At 42.0% G+C, this 22,538-nt stretch overlaps 1 protein-coding gene, 1 long non-coding RNA gene and 1 pseudogene across 5 annotated transcripts; all 3 read left to right on the top strand.

Annotated features, from left to right (window-relative positions):
- Positions 1 to 2,607: 2,607 nt before the first annotated feature.
- LOC114481864 (uncharacterized) lies at positions 2,608 to 6,392 on the top strand. The gene is given in 3 exon segments (XM_028476919.1): positions 2,608 to 4,015; positions 4,071 to 4,432; positions 4,435 to 6,392. Coding segments are annotated over 3 exon segments (3,369 nt in total). The 3' UTR covers positions 6,034 to 6,392.
- A 2,208-nt stretch (positions 6,393 to 8,600) lies between these two features.
- LOC114482069 (uncharacterized) lies at positions 8,601 to 8,718 on the top strand (annotated as a pseudogene).
- Positions 8,719 to 13,106: 4,388 nt separating this feature from the next.
- LOC114481258 (uncharacterized) lies at positions 13,107 to 21,727 on the top strand. 4 transcript variants are annotated; one of them, XR_003676226.1, is made up of 12 exons: positions 13,107 to 13,132; positions 13,491 to 13,705; positions 14,552 to 14,669; positions 14,738 to 14,888; positions 16,220 to 17,504; positions 18,140 to 18,233; positions 19,360 to 19,431; positions 19,603 to 19,652; positions 19,931 to 20,014; positions 21,081 to 21,152; positions 21,324 to 21,373; positions 21,581 to 21,727. It is a non-coding gene; the product is annotated as an uncharacterized LOC114481258 (long non-coding RNA). The 4 variants fall into 4 exon arrangements; XR_003676227.1 differs by having other exon boundaries at positions 13,592 to 13,705; XR_003676225.1 differs by lacking the exon at positions 13,107 to 13,132 and having other exon boundaries at positions 13,166 to 13,705.
- The last annotated feature ends 811 nt before the right edge of the window (positions 21,728 to 22,538 follow it).

The raw sequence follows: 22,538 nt of genomic DNA on the forward strand, positions 1-22,538 counted from the left end.
CTACTTTCATTCATCCACATCTGTACAGCAAAGTAAGAAAACACACCAAATCGGCACTAAAACCGCAACAGAGCCTCGCGCTAATAATCACCATCTGCCTTCTGCTGTCCGGGGACATCCACCAATGCCCCGGTCAGACAACTGGTCCAACTTCGGATAGCCCCATTAGCCCTAATATCATCGCATCAAACCTCCGCAAGAGCATAGCAGGAAACTTACAGGTACGCACTTTTACTTCACACCACACGTTTGAGCTAAACACTCACCTCAATTCTTCCACCTCTCCGGCGGGACCAGCGAGCGACACGGATGTGGTCACTGGTTGGACGGATCCATCAGGGAGTAGCGGCGAGTTTACCGGCTGCGCCGCACTGCCCTCTCCACCGCGCGGGATGCCCCCGTTGACTGGCTACTTGGACGAGGACGCCATCCGGGATTATCGTGGAGCGCTGCAGCGAGTGTACGGGTTTCGCCTGTCGCTGTCACGGGATCCAGCAGGGTGAAGCCTAGCAAGTCCATCTGCGGGATTGCTGAAACGGCTGAGGCCACTACCTCTACGATGAAGCGGCGGCAAACTATCCAAACGTCGAGTTTGGCAAATGCGACGGAGCCACGAAGAACATTGGACACCATTTGTCTCACTACAGCGGTGAGTTGTAATTCACCTAACCACCATGTATTCGAGAATCAAATATCTTCCAATGCTGCTATGACAGACGCAGAAAGTAAACAAAGACGGTGTCCCGCAAGGGTCAAAACTTCAAATCGCGCAACAGCGAAGCAGAGGCAACTCAAGTTTTTCCAGACTGTAAATCATGCGCAAGTTATATGGAATCCGCAAACGAAACCCAAAGGAATACTAGGTGGACATCTCAATGTTAGAAGTATTTTACCAAAAATAGACCAAATACATAACCTATTAACTGACTCGAATTTGGACTTTTTGTGCATTTCTGAAAGCTGGCTAAATCAATGTACTCCAACAAATCTAATTAATATACCAGGCTACAAGTGCTTTAGAAGAGATCGGGAAAAGGGAAGGGGCGGGGGGTGTTAATATACATTAGAGATCAATTTCAATGTGAAGAGGTTGCAATTAATGTGAAATTTGAGTGCCTTGCCCTAGTCACTTTGTCCACAACTATGAAATTTAACTTATGTGTTCTTTACAATCCACCCTCACACAGTGTGAACTTTTACAATGAATTCAAGAGTTTTCTTTCAAACATGGATTGCTCTGAAAGCATAATATTGGGCGACTTTAATATAAACTGGCTGGAAAAAAGTAGCAAAATGAAACTAAAAGTTCTAGTAGATAAATTTAAATATAAACAGCTGATAGACAAACCTACCAGAATCACTAGAAGTAGTAGAACGCTGATTGACCTGATTCTCACAAATAGGCCAGAAAGAATAACAAAAACCTATAACCTCATTACTGGGCTCTCGGATCACAACATGACCTTAACTGTTAGGAAATTGGGTAAAAAATGATTGAATTATCATAACCAAGAAACAAAAATACAGAAAACAGGAATTCCAAAAGCAAAACTAAATATCTTTGAAGAAGAACTGAACCAGTTAAACTGGGATAATGTTATGAAAGAGTCCAATATGAACCAAGGTGCTAATATCTTTGTCACTACACTGAGTAATATGGTAAAACAGTTTACTAAAACATGGACAAGTAAACCAAAAAAACATTCCCTCCCATGCTTTAACGACGATATTTGGCATATAATGAAAAAACGTGTTCTATTTCATCCCTGCTGACCGCCAGAGGCGGTGCTTTAAGCACTGAATATTCCCCTTCGCGCATGCGCAGTGCGAGTATGTATACCAACAATGTCACCAGTGACCCCTGGATGACCCAGAGGAAGTTTATATCTTCCGGTGTCACTCCAGGGTACTTTCCTTTTTTTCTTCTCGCGCGCAGTTACTGGAATACTGTGCATACAGCTGCCGTCGCAAGTAGCTCCGTGACTGTGGTAGGTCGGAGCAGCGTGCATTCGCCCTCCAGGAGCTGCGACGGTGAGTGTTTGGGTAGCGGTAGCTTCACCCATTAGCAACCTCTGTTGGCACAGGCCGCGTTAGCGCCGCCTCCCCCCAGCATATGGTTTGTGTTTGGTCCCGACGACACACGCTGACAAGGTAAGTAGCCGCTTATTCGGCAGATCAACGGTTGTCTTTATAAAAAATGAAAGAGATGGTCGGTGAAGGCTGCATTTGAGCAGCCTACTCCCGAAATTTAAGTTAGTCGACTTTATTTGTTTGCTGGTGGGTTGTGTGCGCACGCCCAGAGCCAGGCGTGGATTTGTTTACATTAGCATCACCGGCTAAGCTAGTGTCATCTTCTGTTAAAAGAGCCCAGTCTGGGTGAGGACCACAGTGCAGTGGTTGTTTTTTATTTATTATATTGGGCCTCTACTGTGCAGGCAGCGTGCGCGCTCCCTTCCCCAGTATACGGTCCCTATACTCGCCCAACCTACGGCGTCCGCGCTCAGGCTAAGCCGAGGAGTGCAGGGTGGTACCAGAAAGGCGGCGTGCGCGCTCCCTCCCTTTGTTGAATACCTGTGTTGAAATCAGTGACTTCTCAGTTAAGCAACGATGGATGGCTCACATATTTGCACATCTTGTGGGGTTTCTTTACAGCCAGAAGATGGCCACGACCTATGCCCCACATGCCTTGGCCCTGAGCACCTGGGGGAGGCGCTGTCGGGCAATCCCTGCATGAACTGCAGCTACTTGCCTCGGGCGGCCAGGGTTGCCAGGTTGGCGGGGGTGGAAGGCTCAGTTGCCGTAGTCGACCTCCCCCCAGGCCAGCCACCTCAGACCCGTCAGACACGCTCCAAGAGGCGGGCAGTGGCTGCGGCAGCTGCCCCCTCCAGGAAGAGAATGAAGTCTGACCACAGTGGGTTATCATCTAAAGTTGAGCAGCTGTCTGCTGAATTGGCTCAGATGAGATCCCTGCTGGCCGACAGCCAGCCGGTTATTCCCCTGGTGGCTGATGCGGCACTCTCTCCCCCAATGCCAACGCTGTTGCCTGAGGAGGATACACTCTCTTTGGCTGCTTCGGCTAGCCATTTCTGTGATTATGGGGAGAATTTGGATGTCGGATCCCAGGTGTCTGAGCAGGGCTCCCACTCCTCGGATCACAGTTCGGGGGCCGAGGTGGAAGACAACTCCATGCGCGCTGTCATGCGCCTGGCTCTACAGCGGCTGCACACAGTTGTCCCACAGCAGGCAGAGGCAGCATCTGCAAGCGCCTTCTTCAGGCGCAGGCCTGCCCCCACAGCTTTCGCTATTCCTCATTCAGAGGATTATCTGAGGGAGTTGCAGTCCTGTTGGAGGGACAGTAAGGCTTGCTCCCGTCTCTCTGCAGATGGGCGGACCCTGGCAGCCATGCATGATGCAGCGGGGGCCGGACTGGATCGCACTCCGCCCATCGAGCCTGCCATCGCTTCTCTTATTGTGCCCCCAGATGAAGCACTTCGAAGGGATGCTAGGTGTCCTCGACCCCAGTGTCGAATAACCGATGACCTTCTTACGAGGGCTTATGATGCTGGAGCACGCGCTGGTCGCATGGGAAACTCCCTATCACACCTCATGTTGGCCCTCTCAGCCTCACTGCAGGGGGGCGGTGTACATGCCGATGCGGTCACCTGTGATGCCTCATTGGAGGCTTTTGGGCTCATGTCCAGAGAGCTTGGGCGAATAATGTCCATCTTAGTCCAAGCTCTTCGTCAGGTTTGGCTGTCTCAGTCAAACTTTACGGAGGCAGCCAGGAGAATGCTGCGCAGCCTCCCGGTCGAACCTGGGGAGATATTTGGTCCAGCAGCCCAGGAAGCGCTGGAACGGACCATCCAGGCGGGGCAGACCAGGCAGCAGCTTGCCGGGCTTAGCCGGATGCCTCCTCCTGATAGACCCCCGGCCGGCAGGCTGAGGGGCCCCCCAGCGGTTTTTCGCAGCCACATGCCGTCGACAACTCACTCCACTGGTCGTCGTGATGCCCAGCGTCCCGCACGGAGACCAGTCTGGGATTTTCGGGGCTCTACTCGCCTGCCCCCCAGACAATTTCGAGCTCCAGAGCCCTTCCGCCCTCCCACTAGGGCCCCGAGGGGCCGGGGGGGCAGAGATTGAGGCTTTGGGGCCGGCGGTCGGACTTTTTTCGCATCAGCAGCTCCAACAGTGGGCTACTCATGCTTCAGACCCGTGGGTGGTCGCCACCCTAACCTACGGGTACAAACTTCAATTCCGCCGTCGGCCCCCCACATCCGGCCGGGTCAGAATGACATCCATCAGCGACCCGGCAAAGGTTCTCGCATTGGACCAGGAGCTGTCTGCCCTCCTGGCCAAGGGCGCCATCGAGCCTGTAGACCCTGGGTCAGATCACCGGGGGTTCTACTCAACGTACTTTTTAGTGAAAAAAAAAAGACAGGCGGATTCCGCCCAATCCTAGACCTCAGAGGGTTGAACAAATTTCTGAAGGTCATACCTTTTCACATGCTGACCACAGCAGATGTCCTCAGAACGGTGGCTCATGGGGACTGGTTCACATCAATAGACCTCAAGGACGCGTACTTTCACGTCCCAATTGCTCAGCAACACAGGCAGTTTCTGCGCTTCGCATACCGCGGCCGCCGCTGGCAGTTCAGGGTGCTGCCCTTCGGCTTCTCTCTCTCCCCAAGGGTCTTCACAAGGTGTGTGTCTGCAGCCCTAGCACCTCTACAGTCTCGGGGCTTGAAGGTTCTCCCATACCTGGACGACTGGCTGATCTGTGCTCCATCCCGGGTCCAGGCGTCACAAGACAAAGAGCATCTCCTGTCCCATGTGGCTCGACTTGGACTCAAGGTGAATGTGGAAAAAAGTTGCCTGGTGCCATCCCGGGTCACAACTTTCATTGGGGTTTTAATGAACAGTGTAACTATGACGGCAAAACCCTCCCCCCACCGTGTGGACGGTATTTTTCGCCAGCTCGCCTTATTCAGGGAGGGCCACTGGCTGACCTATGTTTCTGTCCTCCGTCTTTTGGGCAAGCTAACGTCAGTCTCGGGGGTAGTCCCTCTGGGCTTGCTGTCGCTGCGCCCACTGCAGAGGTGGGTGAACAGTTTTCACTTGGATGCCAAGCGGCACAGGAGCAGGAGGCTCAAGGTCTCACAACAGTGTCTTTGCGCCCTGGCTCCGTGGAGGGACAGGGCTTACTTGCTCAGAGGCGTTCCTATAGGCTCCGTTCCATCTCGCAGGGAGGCCGTTACCACAGACGCATCCCCTTCAGGATTGGGTGCGGTGTGGCAGAGCAGGACGGCCCAGGGGCGTTGGCCTGTGGAAGACCAAGGTGCACACATCAATGTGTTGGAGCTGCGTACGGTTCACCTAGCTCTGAAGCACTTCTTGCCGCATCTGAGGGACAAGCATGTCCTTGTGCGGTCAGACAACACGTCTACAGTGTATCACATAAACCATCAGGGCGGTACCAAGTCTGCACGGCTGCTGGAAGTGGCAAGGGAGCTCCTCACATGGGCAGCCCCCCGCTTGATCAGTATACGAGCAATGCATATACCGGGAGAGCAGAACCACTTGGCGGACTTCCTCTCCCGTCGGAAACCTCCGTCAGGGGAGTGGCACCTCCACCCGGAGGTAACGAACATTATATGGAGCATATTCGGCAGGGCAGAGGTGGACCTCTTTGCTTCGGAGCAGTCTACCCACTGCCCTCTGTGGTTCTCCTTAGCTGAGACAACCAGTCCTCTTGGCCTGGACGCATTGGCTCATCCTTGGCCGGATGGCCTCCTGTATGCCTTCCCTCCATTTCCTCTGATTCAGCTGGTACTTCACAGGGTCCTTCAGGAGGGCCACAGGATCCTGCTTGTAGCACCCTTCTGGCCAGGAAGGAGCTGGTTCCCGCTGCTGCACAGCCTCTGTCACAGCGCACCGTGGCGCCTTCCCGACAGGAGGGATCTCCTGTCCCAACTGGCCAATCCACAACTCCTTCAACTGTGCGTTTGGCCACTGGGGGGCCCGAGACGCTCCTAAGCGTCTGTGCCGACCCAGTTAGATATACTATAATGAATGCAAGAGCGCCGTCTACTCGCCTCCAGTATGAGAACAGATGGAAACTGTTTTCCGACTGGTGTACAAGGCGGGAGGTGGACCCTGTGCACTGCCCTGTGCCAGCTATTCTGGACTTTCTCCAGTCCCTTCTGGACAAAGGGCTTTCTCATTCAACGCTGAGAGTCTATGTCGCAGCAATATCTTGCAGACATGTAATGGTCGACAATGGCACGATTGGTAGCCACAAGCTGGTGTCCCTTTTTTTGAGAGGAGCTTGGAGGTTGCATCCTCCGAGAGCCACAAGGACTCCAGCATGGGATCTTCCCCTGGTGCTGGAGGCATTGCGCCTTCCATCGTTTGAGCCCTTGGCACGAGCAGCGCTGAAGTGGGTTACCCTTAAGACTGCGTTCCTTCTGGCCATTTCCTCCGCAAAGCGTGTCAGTGAGCTGCACGCCCTGTCAATCAGCGACACATGTCTGAGGTGGAATTCAGACGGCTCGGGAGTCACTCTGTGGCCGAACACAGCTTTTCTCCCTAAAGTGCTGTTCCGCGCTCACCTCAACCAGCCCATTCGGCTGGCACGGTTCAACCCTTCTTCCGTGGAGCCAGAGGTTCAGTCTGACCTGTTGTGCTCAGTGCGTGCCCTGGAAGCCTACATTGCAGCTACTGTAGGTTTTCGGGGGTCTGATCAGCTCTTTCTTTGTTATGGTGGCCCTAACAGGGGTGGTGCTGTCTCCAAGCAGCGCCTGTCCAACTGGATTGTCGATGTGATTGCCCATGCATATCGGGCAAGTAACCGTCTCATCCCATCTGGTGTGCGGTTCCACTCTACCAGGAGTGTTGCTACGTCATGGGCTGCCCTGAGGGGAGTGCCCCTGGAGGACATCTGTGCTGCAGCCTCATGGGCGTCGCCTGGCACTTTCTCCAGATTCTACAGGGTGAATGTAGCCACACCCCATCCATTGGCTGTGGTTCTTCGGCCAGAGTCCTCTGACCCTACACACTGAAGGGTGGTAAGCAGGATTCTTTGTGACTTTTCTGGTATAAGTCATTCAGTGCTTAAAGCACCGCCTCTGGCGGTCAGCAGGGATGAAATAGAACAAAGAGTTACGAATGTAACTATGGTTCTATGAATCCCGAATGACCGCCAGTCTCTTTGTCACTCAGAATCCTCGTGTGCTCGCGAGAAGATTCTGTAGGAAAGTACCCTGGAGTGACACCGGAAGATATAAACTTCCTCTGGGTCATCCAGGGGTCACTGGTGACATTGTTGGTATACATACTCGCACTGCGCATGCGCGAAGGGGAATATTCAGTGCTTAAAGCACCGCCTCTGGCGGTCATTCGGGATTCATAGAACCATAGTTACATTCGTAACTCTTCGACACTGCACGTAAAAAGTCTCTGAAGTCTAGAAACGGCACGGATCATCAAATTTATACCACACTGAGAAACCAAGTCATAAGCAATCTACGTATAGCCAAAACTGACTACTTTACTAAAAAGATAGAAGAGGCTAACGGTTGTAGCGCCACACTGTGGCAACACATAAACTACTTAACCAACCCTGCAAAGAAAAAGCACGTAATGATAGATTCCATCAAAGTGGATGGCACTCTGGTCAATAACAATGAGTCAATGGCAAATGTTTTTAATAATTTTTTTATAGACTGTGCATGAACTAGCAAGAACATTTAAAAACAAGGTGACATGTGTTGAAGATTTTAACTTAGTAAATGCAAGCCTTTTTAAAATCCAAGAGGTCTCTTCTGATAAAGTTAAAAAGATAATTACAAATATGAACAACTCCGCGGCAAAAGACATCCATAACTTAAGTATGACCTTGATTAAAAAACATCAGGACAGTCTGCTACAACCAGTTACATATTTAGTTAATCTCTCAATCAGGTCAAATACATTCCCACAGTGCTGGAAGCCCGTTGTAATAACACCGATCCACAAGTCAGGCGAAAAGGACACACCCAACAACTACAGGCCTATTGCCATTCTCCCTGTCGTGTTTAAAATCCTGGAAAAGGTAATTGCAGAACAACTCATTGAACATCTTGAGTCAAACCAGCTGCTGCATCCTCAACAATTTGGTTTTAGGCGCAAATACAGCACCGAAACAGCTAACTGTTTCCTGCTAGAGAAGATCAAAGGGCCTCTAGACAAAGGGCAAGTAGTCGGTGCAGTATTTCTAGACCTAAAAAAAGCCTCTGACACTGTGGATCACAGCGTTCTGCTTAACAAACTCCAGCTCTTTAAAATGTCACCAAGCTCTTTAGCATAGTTAAAATCATATTTGGAGGGAAGACAGCAGTGCGTTAAGGTTAATGGGGTGATGTCAGCTCTCTTCCTTAACAACATGGGGGTTCCTCAAGGATCAGTACTGGGGCCGTTGTTGTTCACAATGTACATCAATGACCTCCCTGATAGCTGCCAAGGTGTCAACTGCCAGCTGTACGCAGATGATACAGTAATCCATCTGTCTGCTAAAACTCCAGCTCTGGCACCGCAGCAGTTGACACTTGCCCTAGTAAACATCTCTAAATGGCCATACCAGCCTGTCATTGCCCGATCCCGTTAGATCTCGGAAGCTAAGCAGGTCTGGGCCTGGTTAGTAGTTGGATGGGAGACCACTGAGAATTCCAGGTGCCACAGTGGGGTGGCAGTCACCCCAGTGGTATCTGTCATTGTGCCCTTGGGCAAGGCAGTTCACCTACATTGCCTAGTATGAATGTAGTGTGTGAGTGAGTGTTGGTGGTGGTCGGAGGGGCCGATGGCGCACTATGGCAGCCTCGCTTCCGTCAGTCTGCCCCAGGGCAGCTGTGGCTACAACAGTAGTTTACCACCACTAAGTGTGGAGTGAAAGAATAATGCCTTAATTCTGTAAAGCGACTTTGAGTGTCTATGATAAAGCGCTATATAAAACTGATGCATTATTATTATTATTATAAATGGCTCGAGCTGTCTCACCTAACCTTAAATGTGAAGAAAACCGTTGCTGTCTGTTTCTCAATTAAAACAAGACCCTCTAACAGCACCTTTGAAGTCAGCATAAACAATGAAATCATACAAGTAGTAAAAGAGACCAAATATCTTGGAATTATTATTGATGATAACCTTAAATTTCAAAGTCAAGTCAAAAATGTGTGTAAAAAGGTCAAATCCAACTTGAACTGTTTTCGCTTCATCAGGAGGGATCTGTCCCATCAGGCCGCCCTGCTATACATGCATGCTATGATTTTTTTCACATCTGTCCTACTGCATCACATCCTGGTCACAAACCTCCCCGTCCACACTCAAGCCAGTTGTTTCATTGTACAAACAGGCAGTCAAGGTATTTGATAGAAAACCTATGAGATGGCATCACTGTGACATCATTCATAGACATAATCTTTTTACTTTCGAAAACTTTATAAATTTTAGTACTCTGAAATTGGTCTTTAAATGTTTGAACAGTCATGTGTCGCCGCTGTTCTCAGCTCTCATTGTTCGGCGTCAGGACTCCCGTAGACCCAACACCAGACCCTCGTTCAGTGGGGACTGTGTTCTCCCAAAATTTACAAAATCTTTTGGACAGTCCAGTTTCTCTTTTAATGGATCCAGCCTGTGGAACTCTCTGCCCACTAATTTAAAACTGCAGACTGACATGAACAGGTTTTACAGAGGTCTGAAACAATGGCTGAAGTCAAGTCAAAGCTGCTCACATGGTAACGCTTTATGAAATGTATTCTGATGTGTATTGTTTACCTTTTAAATAGTGTAATGTGTATTGTATTGCATTGTGTATTGTGAAATGTGTTGCCTCCTATGGACAGGTGTTGCAAATTAGCAGTTTTGCTATAACACTGAAAACGATGTATCTGGTTTGTCCAATGCAGTTGTTATGTCCATATCAAATAAACGAATAAATAAATCAAAAATAAATATAAAGGTTGGCTGGGAGGCTGCCAGATGACCTATGACTCTGCTAAGTCTAAGATGACCCAGTGCAACATTTCTCTCGTTTATGATGACTATCATATAGCAGATACGGCCACAGTTGGTATGGTAGCTGACCCCCCCTCACGACAGTCGTTACCTAATGTTGACATTGACCACTCTGTACTTTCCAGTGAACAGCGGACAAAGCTAGAGTGCTGCTAGCATATTCTGATGTTTTCAGTGCTCATGACCAAGACTATGGACAAACTGACATAGTCAGGCACAGTATAAATTCCTCAGTTACTCCACCTATCAGACAGAGAGCATACATAACATCTCCCAGTGTAAGAGCAGAGATAGACAGGCAGGTTCAACAGCTCCTTTCACAAGATGTAATCGAAGACAGTTGCAGCCCTTGGTCCTCACCTGTTGTCCTTGTGAGAAAAAAAGATGGCAGCTACCAGTTCTGTATTGATTATCGAAAACTGAATGCAACCACCGTCAAAGACTCATGCCCCCTGCCTCACCCTGCAGATGCCCTTGACAGCTTATCTGGTGCACAATGGACTTATCCAGTGGATATTGGCAGGTTGAGCTTAACCCATGTGACAGGGAGAAAACAGCATTTAGCACAGGCAGTGCTCTTTACCAGTTTAAAGTCATGCCTATGGGTTTAACTGATGCCCCACCAACGTTCCAAAGGTTGATGGAGCTGGTGCTTCATGGAGTACACTGGAAGGAGTGTTTGATTTATTTGGATGATGTTTGGTTTCAACTGCTGTTTTTCAGATCACATTAAGAGCCTGGAAGAGGTGTTCAGCAGGTTTCACTCATCTGGCCTCAAGTTAAAACCCAGTAAGTGTCAGCTTGCACAGAAACAAGTGACTTTTTTTGGAAAGGAAGTGGTCCAACTTTGACCGGGAGCTTTGGGCTGTTGTGTGGTCAAGTTACACATTTTAAACACTTTCTTTCAGGTTGCCTGTTTACTGTGATCACAGATCATAAGCACCTCCTCAACTTGAGGAAGGCCCAAGTGGATAATGATCCTACAGGCCGCGCAGTCGTTGGATTCTTGAGCTGGATGTTTATGATTACAAACTGCTGCACAGGGAAGGTAAACACACTAATGCAAATGCTATGTCTCGGCGTCCCAATGTTGACACTCACAACCAAGCAGTTCAATGCTTTTCTTGTGTCTACAGTAGGTAAATATCAAATAATCCCCTTCAGGAACCCTGCTGTTGTCTTTGGTTTTTTTTTTTGTTTTTTTAATGTAATTTGAGGTTTGTTTTTTTAAATTTTTATTATATTTAATTATATTGCACTTGCTGGCATATTATCAACAGTAGTTTCCCTGTGTAGTTTATGTCACGGTTTGTTGTTGGTGTGGACCCAAATGCAGGGAAAGATGGAGGCAGGATGCAGGAGTAGCGTTCTTGGAACCAGTCCATGTTCATTAGTAAAGCAAATTCCAAAATCTAAACTCAAATCCAAAAAACAGGGGAGTAGGAACAGGGAGCAAGACCAGACACGAGGAAGGCAACAACGACCCTGACATCACACACACAATGATCCCGCAGTCATACTGTGTCCAAACACTCAGCTAAATAGTGGAGGAGGCCTGATTGGGAATGGGCCACACCTGGGTGAAAACACGAGGGAGCTAATCAATCACCAACCAAGCACACAGACATCACTGAGGGGTGGAGCCACAAACAGGAATCCCTGAAACACAGAGATATATCACCACTAATCCTTTGAATTGAGTCTGGATGTATTTTGGAATGAAATATATCTGGACATTTGTTTCCGTGTACTTTACGCAAGGGGAAAGAATGGTACATGTAGTTCTAGCTAGATGTATGTTTTATTGAAAAACAAAAGAAAAACAAACAAACATGTCTTTCCATCCCTTATTGACTTCTTTTTGCTTTGCTTTTATTAATAAACAACTATTAATGTCGACATAACAGATCAGTGCACGGGGAAACAAGAGCACGTCCAACACACACAGTCAAGCAGTGCACGCATTAGACAGTGGATCTATTTACATAATCCACGTATCAAACATAAGGATAATCCATGTTCTTGTACAAAAAACTGATTGATTCAACAATGGATGCTTAAAGCCTGTCCCTCTCTGCTCCATGGTGATCAATCAGTCAATCTTTTATTTGTATAGCGCCAAATCATAACCAATGGTATCTCAAGGCACTTTACAGTAGAGCAGTCTTAAGGACGGACTCTTCATTTTATGGATACACACATATGCATATATACGTATATACACATACAGTGAAGAAAATAAGTATTTGAGCACCCTGCTATTTTGCAAGTTCTCCCACTTAGAAATCATGGAGGGGTCTGGAATTTTCATGGAAGGTGCATGTCCACTGTATGAGAGATAACCTAAAAAGAAAAATCCAGAAATCCCAATCTATGATTTTTTAACAATTAATTCATGTGATACAGCTGAAAATAAGTATTTGAACACCAACGTTAATATTTGGTAGAGTAGCCTTTGTTTGCAATTACAGAGGTCAAACAATACAGTACAATTTTGTCTCTGGTGTCTTTGGACAGCTCTTTGCTCTTAGCCATGCTGACTGTTTGGGTCTTACTGATTGTATGGGGTGGACAGGTGTCTTTATGCAGCTAACGACCTCACACAGGTGCATCTGATTCAGGATAATACAGTGGAGTGGAGGAGGACTTTTAAAGGTGGACTAACAGGTCTTTGAGGGTCAGAATTCTAGCTGATAGACAGGTGTTCAAATACTTATTTTCAGCTGTATCACACGAATACATTGTTAAAAAATCATAGATTGTGATTTCTGGATTTTTCTTTTTAGGTTATCTCTCATACAGTGGACATGCACCTTCCATGAAAATTCCAGACCCCTCCATGATTTCTAAGTGGGAGAACTTGCAAAATAGCAGGGTGTTCAAATACTTATTTTCTTCACTGTACATATGTATCCCACACCCAACATGAATTCATCATGGCGGATCAGAGGACAGTTCACAACCATGCTGCGCTCACAGCTTGTTGGGAAGACTGGGGCGAACTAATGTTTGTTTTGTGTTTCTACACGTGCCTCTTTCAGTGTTGCACATTGTTCCATGTCCTGTTCTGACAGAGCTACCATGTGTGCGTCATCTGTTCTAAAATAAGTTACTTTACTGTTTAAATGTTCTTAATTTACCTTTGAATATATATTGCTGATGTTTATGTGTATTTTGCTGACACTGACTGCTGTTTGGATAGACATTTAAGGCTTTAATTAGTGGTTTATTCAGGCCTGTCTGCTGTCATCTGAGCTAATGCTAACTTAGCATAGGATTGCTGCAGTGCTTGTGCAGGCTGTTGATAGCTTAATTTCTGCTGGATATATGTGCATGTGCAGGCTTATAATGTAGCTTGGTTTCTGCTGGGTAAATGTTGTGTTCTTATGTTTATTTTGTTATTATCTTGCTAATTCATTCTCACATTCTTATTGTATTTCCAGACCACGCATACACAAATACATATGAACCTACATGAAAGTATATGCTGTCATTCTGGAACAATCAGCTGTAAACATTAAAGAAGCATTCTTAAATCATCTAGTCCTCCTGATGCTCTGACCGGAATCTCCAGTCCATCCTGGCCGCTCCAACCAGTGTTATTCAATTAATTAATGTGGGAAATACTACACAGCTCCTACAACTGTTAATAATGACGGTAACGTATCAAACGCCCATCAAATCCGCCTTGTCCGTTCACACTGGGGTCGCATTGAAAAAGATCTGATGTGTATCTGATTCAGGGCCACATATGAAAGTGGTCTAAATCTGATATGGGTCGGATTTGAGTGTTTACACTAGGGGTGGGAACCTCTGGGTACCTCACAATACGATACACGATACAAAGCACACGATAACAATTATCTCATAATATGACAATACTGCGATTATTGATATATTGGTCAGAAGTCAATCTACAATAATCTATGACATAACAAGAAAAAAAAAAGATTACGTGAAAAAACACAATTTTTATTTTATGTCTCTGAAAGACAATACATTGAAAAAGTGTCCTATGAACAGTGACACTATGTTAGTGCAACATTTCTGTAAATAAGTGTCAACATGCCAATGTAAATGAATAAGTATCTCCAATAGTGCTTTCTGTAAACAATAAATAGGGTTTTTCTTACCAGTGACACCATTATAGTGCAATATTCCAGTAAACAATATATTGGTTCCTTCAACAAACAGTGACAAAATTTGTGAAGACGTACCTGCACATTTTAGTGAAAAAGCATAAAAGATTTTGAAAAAAAAAAAAAATCAATACTTAGCGCAAGCATATCGATAATCGATCGTGCGAAAAAAAACAATATTGTGATATATCGCCGTATCGAGATATCGTCACAGTCCTAGTTTACACTGCTTTTAAAAAATCAGATCTGGATACTTGACCCCCAAAAAACGGATTTGGGCCACATTTGCCTGCAGTGTGAACGCAGCCTTAGTCACCATGTGAGCGGAAACATGTTTCAGGTTATTCATGTCTTGTGATGTGCAGGTCGATTCTGCTGTGACGCATGTGCAGCCTTATGGGAACGGTGTTTATGCTCCGCTGCATCACCATGTTCGTCACGTCGCTCTCTGTGCCAGGGCAGCATCTGCAGTGCTCAGGAAAGGTAACACATGAGAAACTTCTCCTCAGATACTAGATCTTTTTCAACATAATCCTTTTCCTCCTCCTTAGATATACGGGGACATGTGGGCCAAAATACAGCGAGCTGTGGCCATTTGGAGTGGGTTTGGGATGTCCCTAACAGGAGTACACACGTGTGGAGACTACATGTTTAGCGGCCACACCGTTGTCCTCACTATGCTCAATTTTTTTGTCACAGAGTGTGAGTTGCTATTTTGGAAACTGAATTTTGTGAGATTAATTGAGCAGTTTTTCTCCTAATCATTTATAAAGTGAATCAAATAAGACAAATTACACATTATTAGTTAAAAAAAAGATTAAAAATAAAATAATTAAAAAAATATATTTCTTAAGATTAAAAAAATAAATAAAAATTTCCTTCAAAATGTCTCCAATTAATACATTTTTTGTGACGGTTCTCAGATGTTCAGCTAATAGCGCACCTTATCATGGCCCCTCATTGAGACTAAAATGCATTATAATTTACTAATATTCATAAAGAAGATTAATTTTAACTGCCTAACCAAGACTATTTCAAGAGAAGATCAAATACTCCCATCATATGTTTACTCGTACAATACTCGACTTTCTTCAAACTCTAACTTGGTCACAAATCGTCCTAATACCAACTATTTACACTTCAGGAACAAATTATGGACCTGAAAGACAATTCAACTTCAGGCATATTTTAAAAAATGTTTTAAAATCATATTTTTGCCAATCCTAATGTATATATCATGTATTTTTTTTAATTTATTTGTGTTATATAATGTTTCTCTATATTGTCTTTATTTTTAATGAACCAAAAAAAACTAATAATTAGGGGTGTTGGAAAAGATCGATTCTGTGATATATCGCCATAATGCGTAGCGCGATTCTCGGATCGATTCAAAATGCATCCATATTGATTTTTTTTTCCCAGCTGGTCAAGCTTGTGTTTTTTTCAATTAAATCTAAAAAGAAAGTAGTAACTTTCTGCATTTATTTGTTCTAGGCATAAACCTCAGTTAAGATGCACTAAAGTCAAAGTTGGTTTAAAAGCCACAGGTAGATTGTTTTTTTTTATTATTTGCACATGGCATGTTAAAGCCAATGTTTTGAGTGTAAAAAATGCCAATAAAATATATTTCATACATAATGTTCTCATGAAGGTCTACAAATTTACAGATTAGTTATTTCTTAAGTCATATATATATATATATATATATATATATAAAAAAAAATCGCAATAATCGCCTTATACTTTAATATCGGGTTATATTTAACGTATCATGACCTATGTATCGGGATAAGAATCATATCACCATTTTAACATGAATCTTCAAAGTGGTGTAAAGATGAGTTTAAAGATAAAATGTTTGTAATTTGTAAAATCATTCCAATGTTGTGTATTATCTAGTACCTGTGCTTCCATCTAGTGTCAGTTACTGGTATTGCAACTACAAGCACATGCATTTACTTTGAAAACTGGTTGATTGAATATTGAAACTCCATGTATTAATTTAAATGTGCAGTTTGTCTTCTTTCCTATAGACACTCCACGGAGCTGGAACTTTATTCACACCCTGTCCTGGGTCCTGAACCTTTTCGGCATTTTTTTCATCCTTGCAGCACACGAACACTATTCCATCGACGTGTTCATAGCCTTCTACATCACTACCAGACTCTTTTTGTACTACCACACCCTGGCAAACACCCGAGCCTCCCAACAGAGTCGACGGCCGCGCATCTGTTTCCCCATGTTCTCCTTTTTTGAGTGCAACGTCAATAATCCAGTGCCCAACGAGTACTGCTGGCCCTTCTCTAGACCTGCTGTGATGAGGAGGCTCATCGGGTGAAAAACATCCATGTCCTCCTGTTTTGTCAAGTTGCCAACGGAGGCGTTTTGGAACGTCATTAACAAAGACGCATGTTGTAAACGTATCAACAGAAGTCTGACAGATACACAAACTCTTCAATGGTTTAGATTTAGGTTCTAACCTTCGAGTCAAACCAGAAAGAAGTTTTGAATAATCTTAAAGCCTTGTAAATGATCTGGTCCAAATATATGAAGTCAACAAAGTGGAGAATTTGGTGTTTTTTCTTTTTTTCCTGAAAGGACGTCACTTTGTGTAGTACAGTTTTACATAGCATTTATTAATTTATAACCATGAAAACTGTTTGTTTTGATGGTGACAAAACTTAGAAAGTTAAGTCCTATAACCAGTATTCAACTCATATATAGGTATTTACTTTAAGCTGTACACCAGTAACTCTTACGTACATTAAAAACTTACATTTCTATTCTTAAATATTGAAGAAAAAAAAAAAATGTGACATCAGCCAAAAGTGTTTCCAGCTGTCTTAAACATAATGCCATTTGCCAGTCACTTTAAGTGTTGTACCATGGTCGTGTTCTCGGTGTAGAAATGTCTGCATGTCTAAAAAAAAAAAACTAAAAAAAAAAGTGTTTGTTAGACTTTTTTATTTGTATATTAGGAAAATCAATCAGTGTCAGTTAAAGACCAAGTTTTTTTTTTCGTGTTGCAATTTCTCTAGCATTCATCTGTAATCACAGATCACTACAATTTGTATGTATGTTTGCTATAATTTATTTGATTTTATATGTGTCAATAGGTATTTTTATATCCTGTGTACAAAACTCCAGCAACATGCACATGAAGAAATATGTTTACAGTTGCTTTGAATATTGTATTTGTCTAAAATACATTGTGCTTTAAGTGTAATGTGTTTTTTTTTTCTTTGAGACTTAGAAAAGTAATAAAAGGTGATTGACATTATCTCTGCAGATCTTCAGAAATCCTGCACAATCACAGAGGTAAACATGCAAAAAGTGAAGATTTACAGTGTTGAGCTCAGGACTCCGACATACACCACTGTTCAACCACTTTACACTAAATAAAATTACAAGACAATAAAAATTATAGAATTCTTGAATATTTCTTAAGTGCAGACACGTTTTAATTAACAGTCACTCAATTAAAATAGCCTAATGAATGACAGATGGAAGTGGACAATAAGGATAAAAGGCATTTAAATGAGTAATTAGTTGTATCTTTAAAAAAGAAAAAAAAAACTTGCTCAAACCTTTGTGTTAATTTATTAATTCATTGACTAACTAAAAAAATAACTTATAATGCTACTTGTTTTTGTGTAAAACTAAAAAGAACCCTTACGTAAACCGGAAGTGACGTAAATAAAGTAAAAGTTGAAAGGATCTGGCGCGACGTTATTCGAAGCCTCAATACATTAGTTACGTTCATAGAAGTTAGCCACGCCTATTTAGCGCTCTCCAAACTATCGTTTTTCTTCGCTATACCTATTTAGGTAATGCATTATTTCTTTAAAAAAACACATTTAAAACCATAAATACCATCTATCTGAAATTTGACAGCTATATCTTTCACTGTTATGTAAAAACTGAAATACAATTTTTTGTTTTCATTCCGACAGTGACAGAACAGCTGTATTTTGAGGTCCGGTGACGTCAACACACGCCTCTATATCGACCTGAAACAATTAATTACTACTAAACACTGACAACAAGGTAAGTGACAGACTTTAGTTATTGTTTAGTTACTTTTCTTGTGTCTACAGTAGGTAAATATCAAATGTTCCCCTTCAGGAACCCTGACATGTCTTTAGCAGGTTGTTAAAAGTCCACTTTTAATGAAATGCTGGTTGTCTAACAACGATGCTGTTGTTTTTGTTTAATTATTATTATTATTATTATTATTATTATTATTATTATTATTATTATTATTATTATTATTATTTTAAAATGTATTTTTTTTAATTATATTTAATTATAATGCACTTGCTACCATATTATCTACAGTAGTTTCCCTGTGTAGTTTAATTAGGTATTACAGTAAAGGATCCAGTTTAACATTGACCCTGGGAAGCTGTGACTGGTGTACATTTAACACCAAGTAACCCTATGGAAATGGAATATAACAGAGATATATCACCACTAATCCTTTGAATTGAGTCTGGATGTATTTTGGTATGAAATATATCTGGACATTTGGTTCCCTGTACTTTACGCAAGGGGAAAGAATGGTACATGTAGTTCTAGCTAGATGTATGTTTTATTGAAAAACAAAACAAAAACAAACAAACATGTCTTTCCATCCCTTATTGACTTCTTTTTCTCTGCAAGTCTTTCAAATTTGCACATATTTTTTTAACCTTTACCAAACAGAAGCAAATATAAGAAAGGTTAACTACACAGGTTAGAACCACACATATAAGTATTTTGTTCTATACACTTAATGGAAATAAAATACAAGACTTTATTATAGTGATGAATAAAGCAATTATTAAACATTTAAGAAGGATTGGTCTCATTATAAAGAGGAGAATTTTTCCAGGTTGAACATATGTGATTCTTACAGTAACATCATCCTCGATGCATCTCTGTATCCCTAAATCTGCATCTATATTAGATGATATGTCCTTTGTAGTGTTTGATTAAATATGTGCATTTCATCATGTTTTAATGTTGAAACCCAAAGTAAATTCCTACAAATTTGCATAAACTACATCAGGATATGAGTTTACTCTACAACTCATGTTTGAGTGTTCATGGCTGCTGCAAACTTTATTAAATAACATGTATTGCTAATTTTTCACTTATGTATTTGTTGTGCTTTTTTTTGCTTCCTCGATAGTCACCATGGCAGTCCCTCCATCGTCTACAAACGTTTTCCAAATGATGAAAGACGTCTTCAACAAGGCAAACGGTAATTTGATGCAAGAAGATAATATACATTTGACAGATTAAAAAGAAAATAATTTAAATACCTTCATCTGCTTTACACTTTTCAACAACTACAGCCTAGCTGTATGATGCAGACAATTTTATTTCATTTTCACAATCATGAAGTAGTCGTTAACTGTCCATTTGAATGTAGGTTATGGAATTCTGAACACTGATGTGAAGACTAAGACCTTGGAAGGAGCGGTGAGTTCAATTTCTAACATACAGAAGAAAAAATATAAATATATATTTGCTTCAATATATTAACACAGAGTTAAAGGCAATTTAGACAAATACATTATCTGTAAAATGTGTTCATTTTGTGGCATATTCTGTTAATATTAATGCCCAATCAAAATCCACTATCCAAAGAATATATAAACTTGTGATGTTTGTGTCGCTATCATTGAAACTTTATTACACATATCATGCATTTTCTCTTCAAGTTTTTTTCCTGATATTGTTTTTCATGTTTACTGTAGGAGTTTAAAACTTCTGGTTCATCCAACATGGACACAAACAGGGTCACTGAACCCTAGAAAACAAATACGAATTGCCTCAACAAGGTAAGTGACAGACTTTAGTTATTGTTTAGTTACTTTTCTTGTGTCTACAGTAGGTAAATATCAAATGTTCCCCTTCAGGAACCCTGACATGTCTTTAGCAGGTTGTTAAAATTCCACTTTTAATGAAATGCTGGTTGTCTAACAACGATGCTGTTGTTTTTGTTTTATTATTATTATTTTTATTTTAAAATGTATTTTTTTAATTATATTTACTTATAATGCACTTGCTACCATATTATCTACAGTAGTTTAATGAGGTATTACAGTAAAGGATCCAGTTTAACATTGACCCTGGGAAGGTGTGACTGGTGTACATTTAACACCAAGTAACCCTATGGAAATGGAATATAACAGAGATATATCACCACTAATCCTTTGAATTGAGTCTGGATGTATTTTGGTATGAAATATATCTGGACATTTGGTTCCCTGTACTTTACGCAAGGGGAAAGAATGGTACATGTAGTTCTAGCTAGATGTATGTTTTATTGAAAAACAAAACAAAAACAAACAAACATGTCTTTCCATCCCTTATTGACTTCTTTTTCTCTGCAAGTCTTTCAAATTTGCACTTATTTTTTGAACCTTTACCAAACAGAAGCAAATATAAGAAAGGTTAACTACACAGGTTAGAACCACACATATAAGTATTTTGCTCTATACACTTAATGGAAATAAAATACAAGACTTTATTATAGTGATGAATAAAGCAATTATTAAACATTTAAGAAGGATTGGTCTCATTATAAAGAGGAGAATTTTTCCAGGTTGAACATATGTGATTCTTACAGTAACATCATCCTTGATGCATCTCTGTATCCCTTAATCTGCATCTATATTAGATGATATGTCCTTTGTAGTGTTTGATTAAATATGTGCATTTCATCATGTTTTAATGTTGAAACCCAAAGTAAATTCCTACAAATTTGCATAAACTACATCAGGATATGAGTTTACTCTACAACTCATGTTTGAGTGTTCATGGCTGCTGCAAACTTTATTAAATAACATGTATTGCTAATTTTTCACTTATGTATTTGTTGTGCTTTTTTTGCTTCCTCGATAGTCACCATGGCAGTCCCTCCATCGTTTGTAAACGTTGACAAATTAGTGAAAGACATTTTCAACATGAGAAATGGTAATTTGATGCAAGAAGATAATATATATTTGACAGATTAAAAAGGAAATAATTTAAATACCTTCATCTGCTTTACACTTCTCAACAACTACAGCCTCGCTGTATGATGCAGACACGTTTATTTCATTTTCACAATCATGAAGTAGTCGTTAACTGTCCATTTGAATGTAGGTTATGGAATTCTGAACACTGATGTGAAGACGAAGACCTTGGAAGGAGCGGTGAGTTCAATTTCTAACATACAGAAGAAGAAATATAAATATATATTTGCTTCAATATATTAACACAGAGTTAAAGGCAATTTAGACAAATACATTATCTGTAAAATGTGTTCATTTTGTGTCGTTATCATTGAAACTTTATTACAGATATCATGCATTTTCTCTTCAAGTGTTTTTTCCTGATATTGTTTTTCATGTTTACTACAGGAGTTTAAAATGCCTGGTTCATCCAACATGGACACAAACAGAACCACTGGAACCCAAGAAACTGTGTTCAAGGCCGGATTCAGCACCCAGACCACAAATTTTTTTTGTGAATTTAAAAAAATACAGAAATAAAATTATGACAAGGTTCCACAGTTAATTAACATTCTCTCTTTAATTTTAGTTTCTTTTAAATACATTTGACGGAGAAAAAAGGTCCCTATTAAAATATTAAAACTACTACTGCTACTGATGAATTCACAATTATTCTACATATTTGAAGACAAGATTTTTATATCAGCTGAATGTACAGCAAATGTTTAAAAACATTTCTGCCAAGAAATAACATGGCTGGTCACCTACACACCGCAGAGTGTTTCCTTTTTGCTCGGGTTGGGCATCGTTTGGATTTCACCGATTCTGATTCCGATTCTCAATTTCTTTACTACTGTAACTAGGGTATTTAACACTAGAAGTCCCACAGAGGTGTCAAATGAACTTTTTACCTATAAAACCCAGAGAGGTGTCATTTGACCCAAAGAGAACACAAAAATTATTTATTTTTAATGACAGTGTGGTGTGAGAAATGTGCAAAAGAACAACTGTGATTTGTTTTCAATGGTTTTTATTTGTGTAAAAAAAAAAAACAAAATAAATAAAAATAATGATAATAACAAAGCAACTGTGCACATATTTAGAAGAATCTCCTTCATCCTCTTATTGAGACTCGTGACATACTTGGCACTGCCACGGTATCTCTCTCCTACATTTGCCACATGTGTATTTGTGGCAATGAACACATCGCACAGTTGCGCGATTGCTCTTGCAGCAATGGTTGATCTGACACTTAGCCCTTTTCCCAGGGCCAGGTGTAGGCGGTTGTTGTTGGCGCAGTTGCTCTTTGAGTGCCTTCTTTTCACTCACATGAGAGTTAGCCAACTCTCTTGCTAGCTGAACCAGG

The sequence above is a fragment of the Gouania willdenowi genome, chromosome 19 (genome assembly GCF_900634775.1).
Source record: "Gouania willdenowi chromosome 19, fGouWil2.1, whole genome shotgun sequence".
NCBI classification, from domain to species: domain Eukaryota; kingdom Metazoa; phylum Chordata; class Actinopteri; order Blenniiformes; family Gobiesocidae; genus Gouania; species Gouania willdenowi.